General features: G+C 38.4%; 1 protein-coding gene across 1 annotated transcript; it reads left to right on the top strand.

Annotated features, from left to right (window-relative positions):
* Positions 1-9,002: 9,002 nt before the first annotated feature.
* Positions 9,003-11,923, top strand: LOC140761382 (endo-1,4-beta-xylanase 5-like). The gene is made up of 8 exons (XM_073098680.1): positions 9,003-9,187; positions 9,284-9,315; positions 9,460-9,610; positions 9,987-10,159; positions 10,265-10,366; positions 10,492-10,638; positions 10,776-11,414; positions 11,500-11,923. The coding sequence occupies exons 1-8, from the start codon at positions 9,103-9,105 to the stop codon at positions 11,833-11,835; spliced, it is 1,665 nt and encodes a 554-aa protein (XP_072954781.1). The 5' UTR covers positions 9,003-9,102; the 3' UTR covers positions 11,836-11,923.
* Positions 11,924-12,489: the final 566 nt, after the last annotated feature.

Here is a 12,489-nt window from a genome sequence, read left to right as displayed (position 1 = left end):
TGGCTACTTACTTTGGAAAACCTTTGAGGGTGTGAATGAGACTACGCTAGACCATATGTGTAATAACTCAAATCTAAAAATAAAATAATAATAATAATAAATAACTATTAGTGATAATAAAATAATTACCATAATAATATATGATAATAAAATAATTACAATAATAATATGTGAAATAAATTAAAATTAAAATTTAAAAAAAATTAATTAATGAAGTGTGCATGGTCGGCCTCATGCCATGCATTGCCTGGCGTGCTGAGGGCTCCACGCGCCCCGGCCGCCCCTATCGCAACCAACCGGCTACAGCTAGCTAGCCATGGTGGGCCCTGTCGCTGCACCCCCCAACCGCCTCTCCTTCTCTCTCTCTCTCTCTAAACTCTTTCTCTCTTTCGGTCTCTCTCTCACTTTCTTCTTTCTCTCTCTCCTCATGGATGTGTCGCCACCGGAACCCATTGTCGCCACCTCCATTAAGCATCAGTGAGGTCCTCTCCCTTTCTATCTCTTTCTCGCTTTCTCTCTCTCTCTCGGGCTCACTAGAGCCGAGCCGTTGGAGAGAGGCTGGCCAGCAGCGGCCTGTACCCTCCTTGTCGGCCTGGGTTCGCACTCCCCTCCCTTCTCCTTCTTCTCTTCTCTTCTTCTTCTCCTTTCTTCTTTCTTCTTCTTCCTTCTTCTTCTTCTTCTTCTTCCTTAGTTTTCCCCCTTCTACAACAGTGCTGGGCTCGGCCTAGCACTGTAGCAAGGGGTTGCTCCTTTTTAATTTTTTTAAATTATATGATTTATTTTCTAAAATTTAGGTAAATTAGTTTATTCAGATGGTATATTATTTTGATAATTTACTCTCACTGGTATAAGTGTTAGCTAAATATTTTTAGTATAATAATTTAAATACTTGCATATAAATTTATTTATAGTTTAGCCATTAGATTAATACATGTAATCTTATTGATAACAATCTTATATTTTATATATTTAGTTTTATTAAAAATAATTAAATTAATAAGTTTCTATTAATGTTTATGTATACTTATGCATGCATATATTTAATATATATATATATAATGTATTTCTAGCACCTTATTATTATATATTATTTTATTTTCTATACAATAAAATGCTAAGTTCAGATAATTATTTTTATATTGATGGATAATAATTATTATATGTATAATAGTTATTAGTTAAGTAAAGGTAGTACTTCTAAACTAATTAAATTGTAATTAGATACAGTATATAATTTTATTTTATTTTTATTTGATACTTTTATCGTTTATATCAGAAGAGAATAATCATTAGAGTCTTTAGTAAATGAATATAATTTATAGTGATAATATGTTAAAGTTATCGTAACTATATATTAATAATATAAACTTGACTAATTAATAAAGTCTAATAAATTATTATATTTTACACGAATGAATTCTAAGTAGATAAACGATTAATTTCTTACTACTTAAATATTTTCAGATCCCAAACCACCCTATTTGAGACACTAGGAACCTTAGCGGTGAGTGATGATTAATTGATGGACGTGAGGAATATATATGTTGGGTCTTCTAATTAGATGGTGAGTAATTTTATCCCTTAAATGTATTTCTCAAATTAGGATATATTATATAATTATGTATATACATGTTGTCCCATAAGTTAAGATTCTAATGGCTTTCGTTTTACATGAATCTAGGATCAAGATGAAAAGTTATAAATAAAACAGTGGAGAAAGGTTAAAATGAGACAGAATTATAAATATCTAATATTGCGGTAGTTGTTGGAGGGTAGTGGTCGACCAAGGGTGGTGGTGGACGGCCATAAAGTAGGGTGGCTTAAGGATGAGGATTGTGGCTAAGGTTTGGAAGCTCGGAAAGGTTCCATATTTAAGATCTACTCCTATAAAGATAGAGACGATCTAAATGCTATGATACATGATAAAAACGATAAGAATAATTTGGCTGAAGTCAGATTTATTCAACAATGATAATCAACATATGTCCACTCCTATTTGTAGGACTAAAAATCCTAGCGGATTGGATCCACATATAGATTATCTACTTTATAAAATTAAAAACAATAAGATAAAACTAACTAACTCAACTTGACTTAAGTGACTCAACTGACCTAACCCACGTGGTCGGATCATATCAATTTATCATGCTTTTGACACCTTGTTCTCAAGGTGACTAATCTCTCGCGTCCTTGTACTCGTACAGCTTGTCATGCCAATAAGTAGACTTAGGTTCATCCTCTTTGAGTCTGTGTAGGAATATGGTATGGTCTGACTAGTGCTTATAGTCATCACAGTGAAAACACAAGCCTTTCCTTCTATAATCCTCCAAGTCATTGGGTACAAATGGCGTGAGATCTACTAATAGTTGGGCTAAGCCGTCTTTGTGGCCTAGGTCGGGGTAGCTGCAGTCTCTAATGGGCTATAGGCTTAGACCGTCTTTCTTTTCTCCTTTTTGCAGATCTGGTTCAACTGATCCAACTTGAACTCTAATGGCCTCATCAGAAGTAGTGAGCCTCAAAGCATTGATCTCAGCTAGGGGTGGCAATTGGGTAAGGTTAAGCAAGTTTGAGTCCGGTCATAAACTTTACTATGACACGAACACAAACACGAACCAATTAATAAATGGGTTGCATTCGATAAACATGAATACGACCCGATTAATAAATGGATAATATGATTCAACCCGTCTAACCTGTTTAATAAACCGGTCGGGTTAACATAACATGCTAACACAACCCGTCTAAATTGTATACTTAAACGGATTATGTTAACTCGACATGTTAACACGAACCATCTAACTCACTTAATATAAATCATATATAAAATTTAATATTTACTAATTTATCCTATATAAATGGTGTATTATACATACAAACTAAACTATTTTCAACTCAAAACTCATATGACATCAAAATTCCAATCCTAATACATATATGTCCATATCCTAAGACTACCTTAACTGTAATCGGTGGAAATCTCTATATTTTCATGATTAGCGTAGCTGAAATTGTAGCTAAATATTAAAGATAAACCAATTTTCCTTCTTCTTAGTGTAAATTTCACCATGCTAAGCCAAATACTCGAACAATTTTCCTAAATTAATCAAATAAATTAAGACCATTTTGATGGAACTTTCATAGGGGGCAGGAATGATGAAGGCAACGGTGAAGGCGGCAAGCAACAACGGTGGTAGTGAAGGCCACAAGTAGGCAGTGGCAGCAATGGCGATGAAGGCGACAACGACGAAGGCAGCAACCAACGATGGCACGACGAAGGCGGCAGGTAGTAGTGGCAGTGAATGTGGTAGGTAGGCAATGGCAGCAGCAGTGATAAAGGCGGCAAGCAACGGCAGTAAGGGTTAGAGTAGATAGGGAAGAGATCCGACGAGGGTGAGGGAGTTGGAGGGATTCAGAGAGAGAGAAGGTGGAAGGCACTCGGAGGGAGGTGGAGACAGAGGTAGGAGCTGGGAGGCACCGCGAACAGAGGCAGTTGGAGAGATTCGAAGAGAGCGGAGGCACTGCGGAGCAGAAGTAGAGACTAAATGAGAGGCATCGTGGAAGGTGGCAAATAACGACCGAAGAGATTGAGAGAGAGGAGGTGCGACGAAACATTTTTGCCCTTTTGGTGACCTTGATCCCTATTATGAGCCCAAGGATGACTTGTGGAACAACCTCGATCATGTAGCCTGGGCACAACATAAGCCGAACGCATGGGCTTATGGCCCACGTGACCAACCTCGATCATGTGGTCACTTGGCCCGCGATGACAGGCCACATTTTGGTATTCAAGCTCGAATCATCAAGCTTAATCTTCCAAAATTCTCTAGAGGAGTCCCGCTAGATTAGACCTATCTAGCAGAGCAATTTTTCACATATCATGGCACACCTGACCACCAAAAGGTCTAGCTAGAATCATTCCACTTGGAGGGCATTGCAATTAGGTGGTACCATTCAGTTGAGCATACTTGACCATTCGAGTCTTGGCAAGACTTCGCAGATGCAATTTATGCTCAGCTAAGTCCAACCTAACATTATGACTTCTATGCCATGTTAACTAAGTTGGCTTCAACAAAGTTCGAGCTTATGAGGATGAGTTCGAATAGATCTATAGTCCACTCACTAACTAATCCCTTGAAGAGCACGTTCATTATTGGGCTCAGGCTTGACATTCAGAATGAGATTAGGGGTGGAAAATCTTGTCCCGACAATAACCCGACATGATAACTTGGTTCTTAGCTTGCCTCAAAATTAGTGCACTTTATCGTCTCCATGCAAGTGCTTGAACCCTAACCCTATGGTTGAACTTATATTTCAGCCTAGGGGTGCCACAATAGGCTGCTATAGTCTCGGTGGCAACTAGGCAAGGTAGGAGGCTATTGACAATCGCCATCCAACGGGTCGTAATAGTAGAGAGGCGGCAAGTGGCAATCAAAATTGAGCTTGAGCTCGAGCTGGTACCTTGGTGACCAAGGGGCATCACCAATGGCTACGGAAGGAACCTATGGCCCTTTGCCATCGAGTTCGGCCACCTGACAGTTGTCGGCTACTACGACAACCACCACTAGCGGGCAGCTAGTCCAAGGAAGCCAGCTATGGCCATCGATGATCGTGGGAGCGACAGACCTACGGCCACTAACTGCTGGTTGGGTGCAGTGGTAGTGGCTATCGATAGTGATCTTTCGGACATCTCATGCAGTTGCTGTCAGACTAGCTTGATTGTAGGGGTCCCATGGAAGGGACTGGACATTGAGGTTGGGGCTGATGGAGGCTGGATCACCGCAAGTGGAAAGCAAGGATTTTTTGCCCTAGCTTCCACTGCAGGTGGAAAGACGACCCACGACCACTATTGTAGAGTGCAGGTGGCTTCGACGTGGCAACGTCATCTGGGAGGGTCTATAGGGCCAGAATGGTCTCTACCACAGCTGGAGGAGTATGGTGGCAGTTTGCCAACTCATCCCCTCTCCTATAGCTTGGATTAGCTTTGTCATGGGGGGCCATTTTGGTAATGGCCGGTGGCGCTGGCAATGTAGGGCGATAGAGGTCGCTTAGTAGGACATCTACCAAGGCCTAGATTGAGTCCTTGAGGATAGTTTGGATCTCCTTCGAGTTTTCTTTCAATTCGACTAAAAATTCTTTAAATATCAACTTAAGCCTCCTTAATGTCTCATCCCAGTCCACCAACTCTAGATCGATCTTGGTTCAGTTCATCACCGTAACCGGGTCATAGGCTTGTAGCGCCGGTGGGGTACAACCTTGAAGCAGCTCATGTCGGTGCTAGAGTGGTGAGCCATGGTGTAAGACCATTTAGCCTAAGAAACTTGACCCAATTCTTAAGTCTATCAGTGATGTGATTTGGACCACACTAAGTCATCTTGTGTATGGGTACAACCTATGGGATCTATTTCTTTTTTTGTTTTAGTTTTTTTTAAAAAAAAATAAGGATTCTAGATTTCACGTTCGAACGTGGGGAGGTCGCGTTCGAATGCCTCTTGCGAACGCCTACATACATTCACATCAACAGAAAATGCAAATTTTGCGTTTGAACGCGCTTGACCTCGTTCGAACACACACATGCAAACACTTGCATACGTTCGCATCGACAGTGAATGTGAATTGCGCGTTCGACTCTATTCAAACACAATTGGGAGAATATAATATTTCCAAGGTTATTACTTGTTAGTTTGGCTTGTTAGGTTACCCTCTTAAGATGTGGATGGCAACCTAAAGGGGGATTATAAATGAATATTGAATTTTCTTTTCTTTTTTCTCTACTCTAACTCTTCTCCCTTCTCGTTCAAGCCCTAGCCATGTGTCATATCGTCGCTGGTTACCTCTAAATCCCCCCTCGATTATCGAGCCCTCCCTCCTCCTTGGAATCTTGACCAATTTCTCCCCACTCATCCTTATCCCTTCAACTCCAAGTGCCACCAAATCCATCACTATTATCACCGCCTTTATTACCATCATCACCATCACCTGTCATCTCTACCTTCACCACAAAATTGCATATTTTTGCCTCAGGTGCAGTCAGAATCTTTGAAGGGCGTGAATATCAAAAACATGGACTAGGAAGATATGGAATGATCATTACTGGTTTCGTAATTTTCTGACTACGAAAAAATATTTTGAGATTATTCTTCTCCAACTGCGCGGATTGCTTCCCTATATCCGAGCTTGGTCAGGAACGGACGCACGATTCATAACAATCAGCCACAAGGCAACACAAGTACTGCTCGAGCTCGTGGTTCACCACTTCGATCTGGCCATCAATTTAGGGGTGGTACACTAAACTCAAATCGAGCCTCGTCCCTTCTAGCTGAAAGAACTCGAACCAGACTGCACTCATAAAGATCTAGTTCTAGTTTGATACAATGGACTGTGGCATCCCATGTAACCAAGCCACCTCCCTTACAAAGATTTCAACCACCTTCGTGGCTGAAAACGAATGGCCTAATGCAAAGAAGTGTGCGTATTCGCTGAGCCGATCCATCACCACAAAGATGACAGACAAGCTGTTAACCTCTAGCAAGCCTTCCAAGAAGTCCATAGACATATCCTCCCATATTTGCTTAGGTATAGGTAGTGGCTGCATCAATCTGCTCAACTTGAGTGTCTCCACCTTGGCTTGTTGGCACACTTGTTCCCAAGTATAATTTTGTAAAATTAATTCAACTTCACTATCAATAGCTTCTTTCCATTAAAGAGCTTCAGGAGTAAATATTGCTTCTTTAAAATTATGTGGTTCTTTTTCTAACAAATACATTAGAAAATCAGGACCAAAAGACGTAGAGCTCCTTGCCTTTTACTTTGTCTAGATTCATTATCATTTCCTTCTTACATTGACTCTTCGTTCTACTCATTTATTTCTACATTTTCATAAGTTCTTTTGAAGAAACTTATTTCTGATGTAGACTTATATGGAAATACATTCTCAAAATATGATGCATTCCTAGATTCTGTAATTATATTGTCATGTACCTTAAAATGATCCAATTTGGGAACCTAGAATCGATATGCAATACTATTATGAGCATAACCAATGAATATACAATCAAAAGTTTTATGTCTAAATTTTATCCTTTTATGAATTGAAATCGCAAACTTTGCTAGGCACCCTCACACTCTTAAGAATTTAAATCTAGTTTCTTTACCTTTTTATAACTCATAAGGTGTTTTATCCAATTTCTTATGAAGTAACCGACTAAGAATGTGATTTGCAGAAAACAAAAGGTAAATCAGAACATATTAATATAGCAATAATTATCTCTTTCAAAGTTCTATTTTTATGTTCAGCAACATCATTTTGTTATGAAGCATAAGAAGCCGTTATTTGATAAATAATTCTATTTTCTGTACATATTTGTGCAAATAGTGACATATTCACCGCATCTATCACTTCTTAGCATTTTAGTCATTTTGCTAAGTTAATTCTCTACCTCAGTTTTGAAATGTATAAACATTTCTAATACCTTATCTTTGCTTCTTAGCAAATGCACATAACAGTATCTTGTGCAATCATTAATAAAAATAATAAAATATTTTTTTCTCTAGTTTTGAACAAATTTTAAATTTCGTACATTGGTATTTATAAGTTTTAGAGGTTTTCTACTTTGTTCAATGGAATGAAACGAAGGTTTAGCCAATTTAGCTTCCACACATTTTTTCACATTTATTATTCAAATCAATATGGAAATTAGGCGGCATGTTAAGATTAATAAATATACGTAATATGCCATAATTAACATGTCTTAATCTATTATGCCAAGTTTCACAAGACTCAAGCAAGTAAGAGAAAAATGATTTATTTTAGGAGTCACAGTTATTACATTAATCTTAAAGAGGCTATTAGACAAGTAACCTCTTCCTATATACGTGCCATTTCTTATAAGTACAAATTTATCAAACTCAAATACCAACTTAAAATCTTCTTACTCATTAATGACCCTAAAACTAGATTCTTACAAATGTTGGGCACCTGCATCATATCATTGAGAGAAATCTTTTCCTAAAGACAATTTTAACATAACCTTCTCTATTCCTTTCACTTTAGAAGTTACTGAATTGCCTATGTAAAATTTTTTATTTGTCACAGTTTGATAAGATAAAAATATTGGCTTGTGGCTTCTTCTTCTCATAGTTCTTTTTACGCAAATGACAATCTTGAGCACGATGTCGTTGGTTGTCACAGATGTAGCATTTGCCCTAAAACTTCTTTATATTATCACCTTTATGTGTGCTTTCTCTTTTTGTCATTTATAAACTCCATAATATTTGCCTTTGACATGTACAGAATTTTACTTCTTCATTTTTAACAATATAATTATCTTATTTTATTCTCAATCTGATAATAAGTTCTTCAAGTAACATATCCTTATATTATTTTTAAAATCTTTTCAAGACGGTGGCAATTTTTTAATAATAACGGTCACTTAGAATAATTCATTAATCACTATTTCTTCAACGCAGATCTCATGAATTATCACTTAAAATTTTACACTTAGTTAATCGCTGCTTCAGTGAGTTTAAATCCCAAAATAATTAGACATATATAGGTTCAATTCTTTAATATATCCAACCGAATCAGATTAGATTACGCTCTTACTTTAAGGATATATGTAAAGAGTTACAATAGGGGTAACATTAAAAAAGGATGAGAGCTACATGCACCAAGGTGGTTATGCAACTGCTTAACATTTACATCATTACTTACAACAGTACATAGTTGTCTTAGGAATATAACTCTTTCTTTAAAAACCAATAACAGAAAGGTTAATTAAGAAGGAAGAACTCTTCCCCTCTCGTGAAACCACTACAAAGGGACCACCTTGACTAATTAAAAAAGATTAACCACACAATTCCGAATCCTTCCGGATCGTTCAGACAAAGGAAAGAAGATTTATCGATTGGGGAGTCGGTGAGAGTTCACATGTGACCCTCGCCGCTGCCGAACTATAAAACGTAAAGTTTCCTCGTGAACTCAACAGCTCTCTCCCCGCCCCCAAACCAAGCCAAAGATGTCTTCAAATGCCATGCAGACATTCGCAAGCTCTTAAAGCTACCCAAAGTCGGCTTTAACCTTCAATACTTTAGCCATCAACCAGCATGAGAGGGCATGCCACTGCCCTCTTTCTTTTGAAACTATTCGCATGGATGCAGTCGGGAAAGTTAATTCTAGCAGCTCTTAATGGTCAGTTGTATTGCATGCTTTCTTTCTCTTTTTCTCTCTCTGTAGAGAAGTTTTCAGACATGTAACCGTTGTTGTATTTTATTTTTTGGATGGCAGATGGGTGGTATGATTATACTGCTTCCACTGAGGTACGTACTTCTTTTGTTATGTGATTCTTTGAGCTAAGTGTAATTTTCCTGGTATATTTTCAGATATGCATCCGTTATCTTGGTGAGCATACACCAAGAACAAGAGTAACATGTGACTGCTAATTAATTTGAGTTCTTCAACAGTGCAAATCTTTACCTGAACCACCGCTTTATAATGGAGGGATCATGAAGGAGGGCAATGGCGAGATGAGATACCATACAACAGAGACAGGGGTATACTCACCCGCTTTTCTGCTGTACAATCTCAACCAGACTACAAGATACAGTTTCTCATGTGAGTTCTGTCACTAAGTTGGCTATATTCCAAACGTAATGGAAACACGATACTGTCTCCACTCTCACGTGGCATCTATCAAGATATTGTCTCTCTTTAGATACCCCTACTCTATTAAATCACACTATGGCGTTTCTGTCATTTTGAAATGATTCTTCTGTACATAACAATTTAGTTTTGCTCCATAAACATCATTTCCCAATATTAATTTATGGTTATCCTTCTACTTTCTTGTAGTTCTTTTCTTAAACAACTATATTGTTATCTCTATCAATGGTGTTCGAGTATTCTGTTCTAAAGCTCCAAACAGAGCATTACAGGCTAATGTGCAGTTCCTCAAAAGATTATTTCTGATTTAAACCATTATCTCCTAAAGGTTGGGTGAAAGTCAAGGGGGCAGACTCGGCTATTGTCACTGCTAGACTATCTACAGATAACTCAGGAACAAGATGCATAGGGACAGTATCAGCAAAAAGTGACTGCTGGTCATTCCTTAAGGGTGGATTCGTCCTCGACTCGTCCTCCCAGAACTCAGTACTCTTTTTTCAGGTGACGAAAACTATTATTGAAGATCTCAACTAAATCAAAGTTACCCATATATATTATATATATGATTCTGAAAAGAAAAATTCGTTCCTCTTTCCTCGTAATCAGAATGCAGACAGGAGTGCAATGAGGATCTCTGTGGAAAGTGCTTCACTGCAGTCATTCTCTGTCGATCAATGGTCAATGCACCAGAAAGAAAATATAAGGAAGGTATTCCTTCATTTACATGCTTGCTTAGTTTCAAACTATTTTGAATCAATTTCTTCACGTAATGTATTCACAGTTTCACTTAGTTTTGCCAAATTAGATCTCTTATAGAAGATTTTATTGAACAGAAGCGGAAGCGTGCGGCGACGATCCATGTGGCAGATTCAAGAGGTAATAGAGTGACCGGAGCATCAGTTTCTGTACAGCAGATCTCAAGAGATTTTCCATTTGGTTCTGCCATAGCTGACACCATCTTAGGAAGCTCATCTTATCAGGTACTTCGAGGGAAAAAGAAGAAAGAAAATTCTCTACAAGATATGTGATGAAAAGCTAATTAGGTCCGCCACAACTTCAACATATGAGATGCATGGATTTCTAAAACTTGTTTCCTTTCAACTGTATGTCATTGTAGGCGTGGTTCGTGGAGCGCTTCAATGCTGCAGTTTTCGAAAACGAGCTGAAGTGGTATGCAACGGAGCCAGTGGCGGGAACGTTGAACTATGATTCAGCAGACAAGATGCTAGACTTTGTCAGGGCCAACCGCATCATGGTTCGCGGCCACAACATCTTTTGGGAGAACCAGGAAGCCACCCCATCATGGGTCAGGAACCTCACAGGTGATGACCTTCGATCTGCTGTGAACTCTCGCATCCAGAGCCTGATGACCAGGTACAAGGGGGAATTCGCCCACTGGGATGTCAACAATGAGATGCTTCACTTCAACTTTTACGAGCAGCGTCTTGGACATAATGCCTCCTTAGAGTTCTTCGACACGGCTCAGCAAGCAGACCCTCTCGCGACTTTGTTCATGAATGAGTTCAATGTCATAGAGACTTGTGACGATATCTTTTCGACAGTGGATACTTATGTGTCCAGGCTGAAGGAGCTAAAGGAAGGAGGAGCTCTGTTGGAAGGGATTGGACTTGAGGGGCACTTTGGTAAGCCAAACATTCCTTTGATGAGAGCTATTCTAGACAAGTTGGCCACACTTGAACTTCCTATTTGGTTTACCGAAATCGACATAAGTAATCATTTTGATGAGCAAACTCAGGTAAGAAATCTGCTCAATTTCATTCAAAAACAAATCACTAGGTAGGTTCTCAGTCTGGTAATTCGTTTCATTTAATCTTTTGCAGGCTTTGTATCTGGAAGACGTCTTGAGAGAAGCCTTTTCCCATCCATCAGTGAATGGGATTATGCTATGGACTGCACTGCATCAAAAGGGCTGCTACGAGATGTGCCTCACGGATTGGAATCTTCGCAATCTGCTGACAGGAGATGCAGTTGATAGGCTCTTGCAAGAATGGCAAACGAAACAGGTAAATGGAGTGACAGATGAACATGGATCCTATAGTTTTGTTGGATATTTAGGGGAATACAAGATTTCTGCAAGTTATGGAAGCAAGTCAGCAGAGACAACGTTGTCCCTACCCCAAGGAGATGAGACTAGGCATTTAAACATTCAGCTTTGAGATTTCTGAGTATGTTTATGTATGTGAGCATGTAATGTTACATTAAACGAGATAAGGAAAAAAAAATAGAACACTGAGATTTATAATAATTCGGCCAATTGTCTATATCCATTCCTTAAGATTTCTTCTCTTATCGATGCATTATGCATTCAAAACATACTATACTAGTTCCCCAAAATGCTAATATTTTTACACAAGATATTTTCCCCAAAATTTCTCACTCACAAATCACCAAAGTTTTTCTATCATATCATAGATAAACAAGGCCCATGTTAAGCTACTACCTAATTACAGTTATCAAAGATATTTGGAATATCTCATGCTCTAGCGGTTACGGAAGGACGAATCCAATCTTCTAAAACAAATGATGAGATAGATTAAGTTGTGTACATTATTTTTGTCCTTTGGTTATTAACTGTTTATTGTTATTATAACTCTCTACACATTTCACATGGTTGAAGATATAACAACGAAACGCATCAATATAAATATATGTCACATGGTTAAAGATATGACAACCAAATGCATCAATATGAATATATGCAGTAAGCAACAAGCATGTTATCACTTTCTAAATAATTGTTTACTAATTTTACATGGTATCTGAGCTTCATTGCTCACAACCTGACAGCAATGGAGGTGAGTGGCACCCCC

This window comes from Typha angustifolia, chromosome 6, assembly GCF_048772165.1.
Source record: "Typha angustifolia cultivar Huaian chromosome 6, ASM4877216v1, whole genome shotgun sequence".
Lineage (NCBI taxonomy): Eukaryota > Viridiplantae > Streptophyta > Magnoliopsida > Poales > Typhaceae > Typha > Typha angustifolia.
Note: the sequence above shows the minus strand (reverse complement) of the source record. Positions and strands in the feature narration are given on the sequence as shown.

What these genes read in the sequence shown, in the direction of transcription:
- LOC140761382 (XM_073098680.1), top strand. Translation starts at nt 9,103, where the DNA reads ATGAGAGGGCATGCCACTGCCCTCTTTCTTTTGAAACTATTCGCATGG. An exon ending in ACTCAGTACTCTTTTTTCAG is followed by an intron (nt 10,160 to 10,264) that starts GTGACGAAAACT and finishes CCTCGTAATCAG; the next exon opens with AATGCAGACAGGAGTGCAAT. An exon ending in ATTTTGATGAGCAAACTCAG is followed by an intron (nt 11,415 to 11,499) that starts GTAAGAAATCTG and finishes AATCTTTTGCAG; the next exon opens with GCTTTGTATCTGGAAGACGT.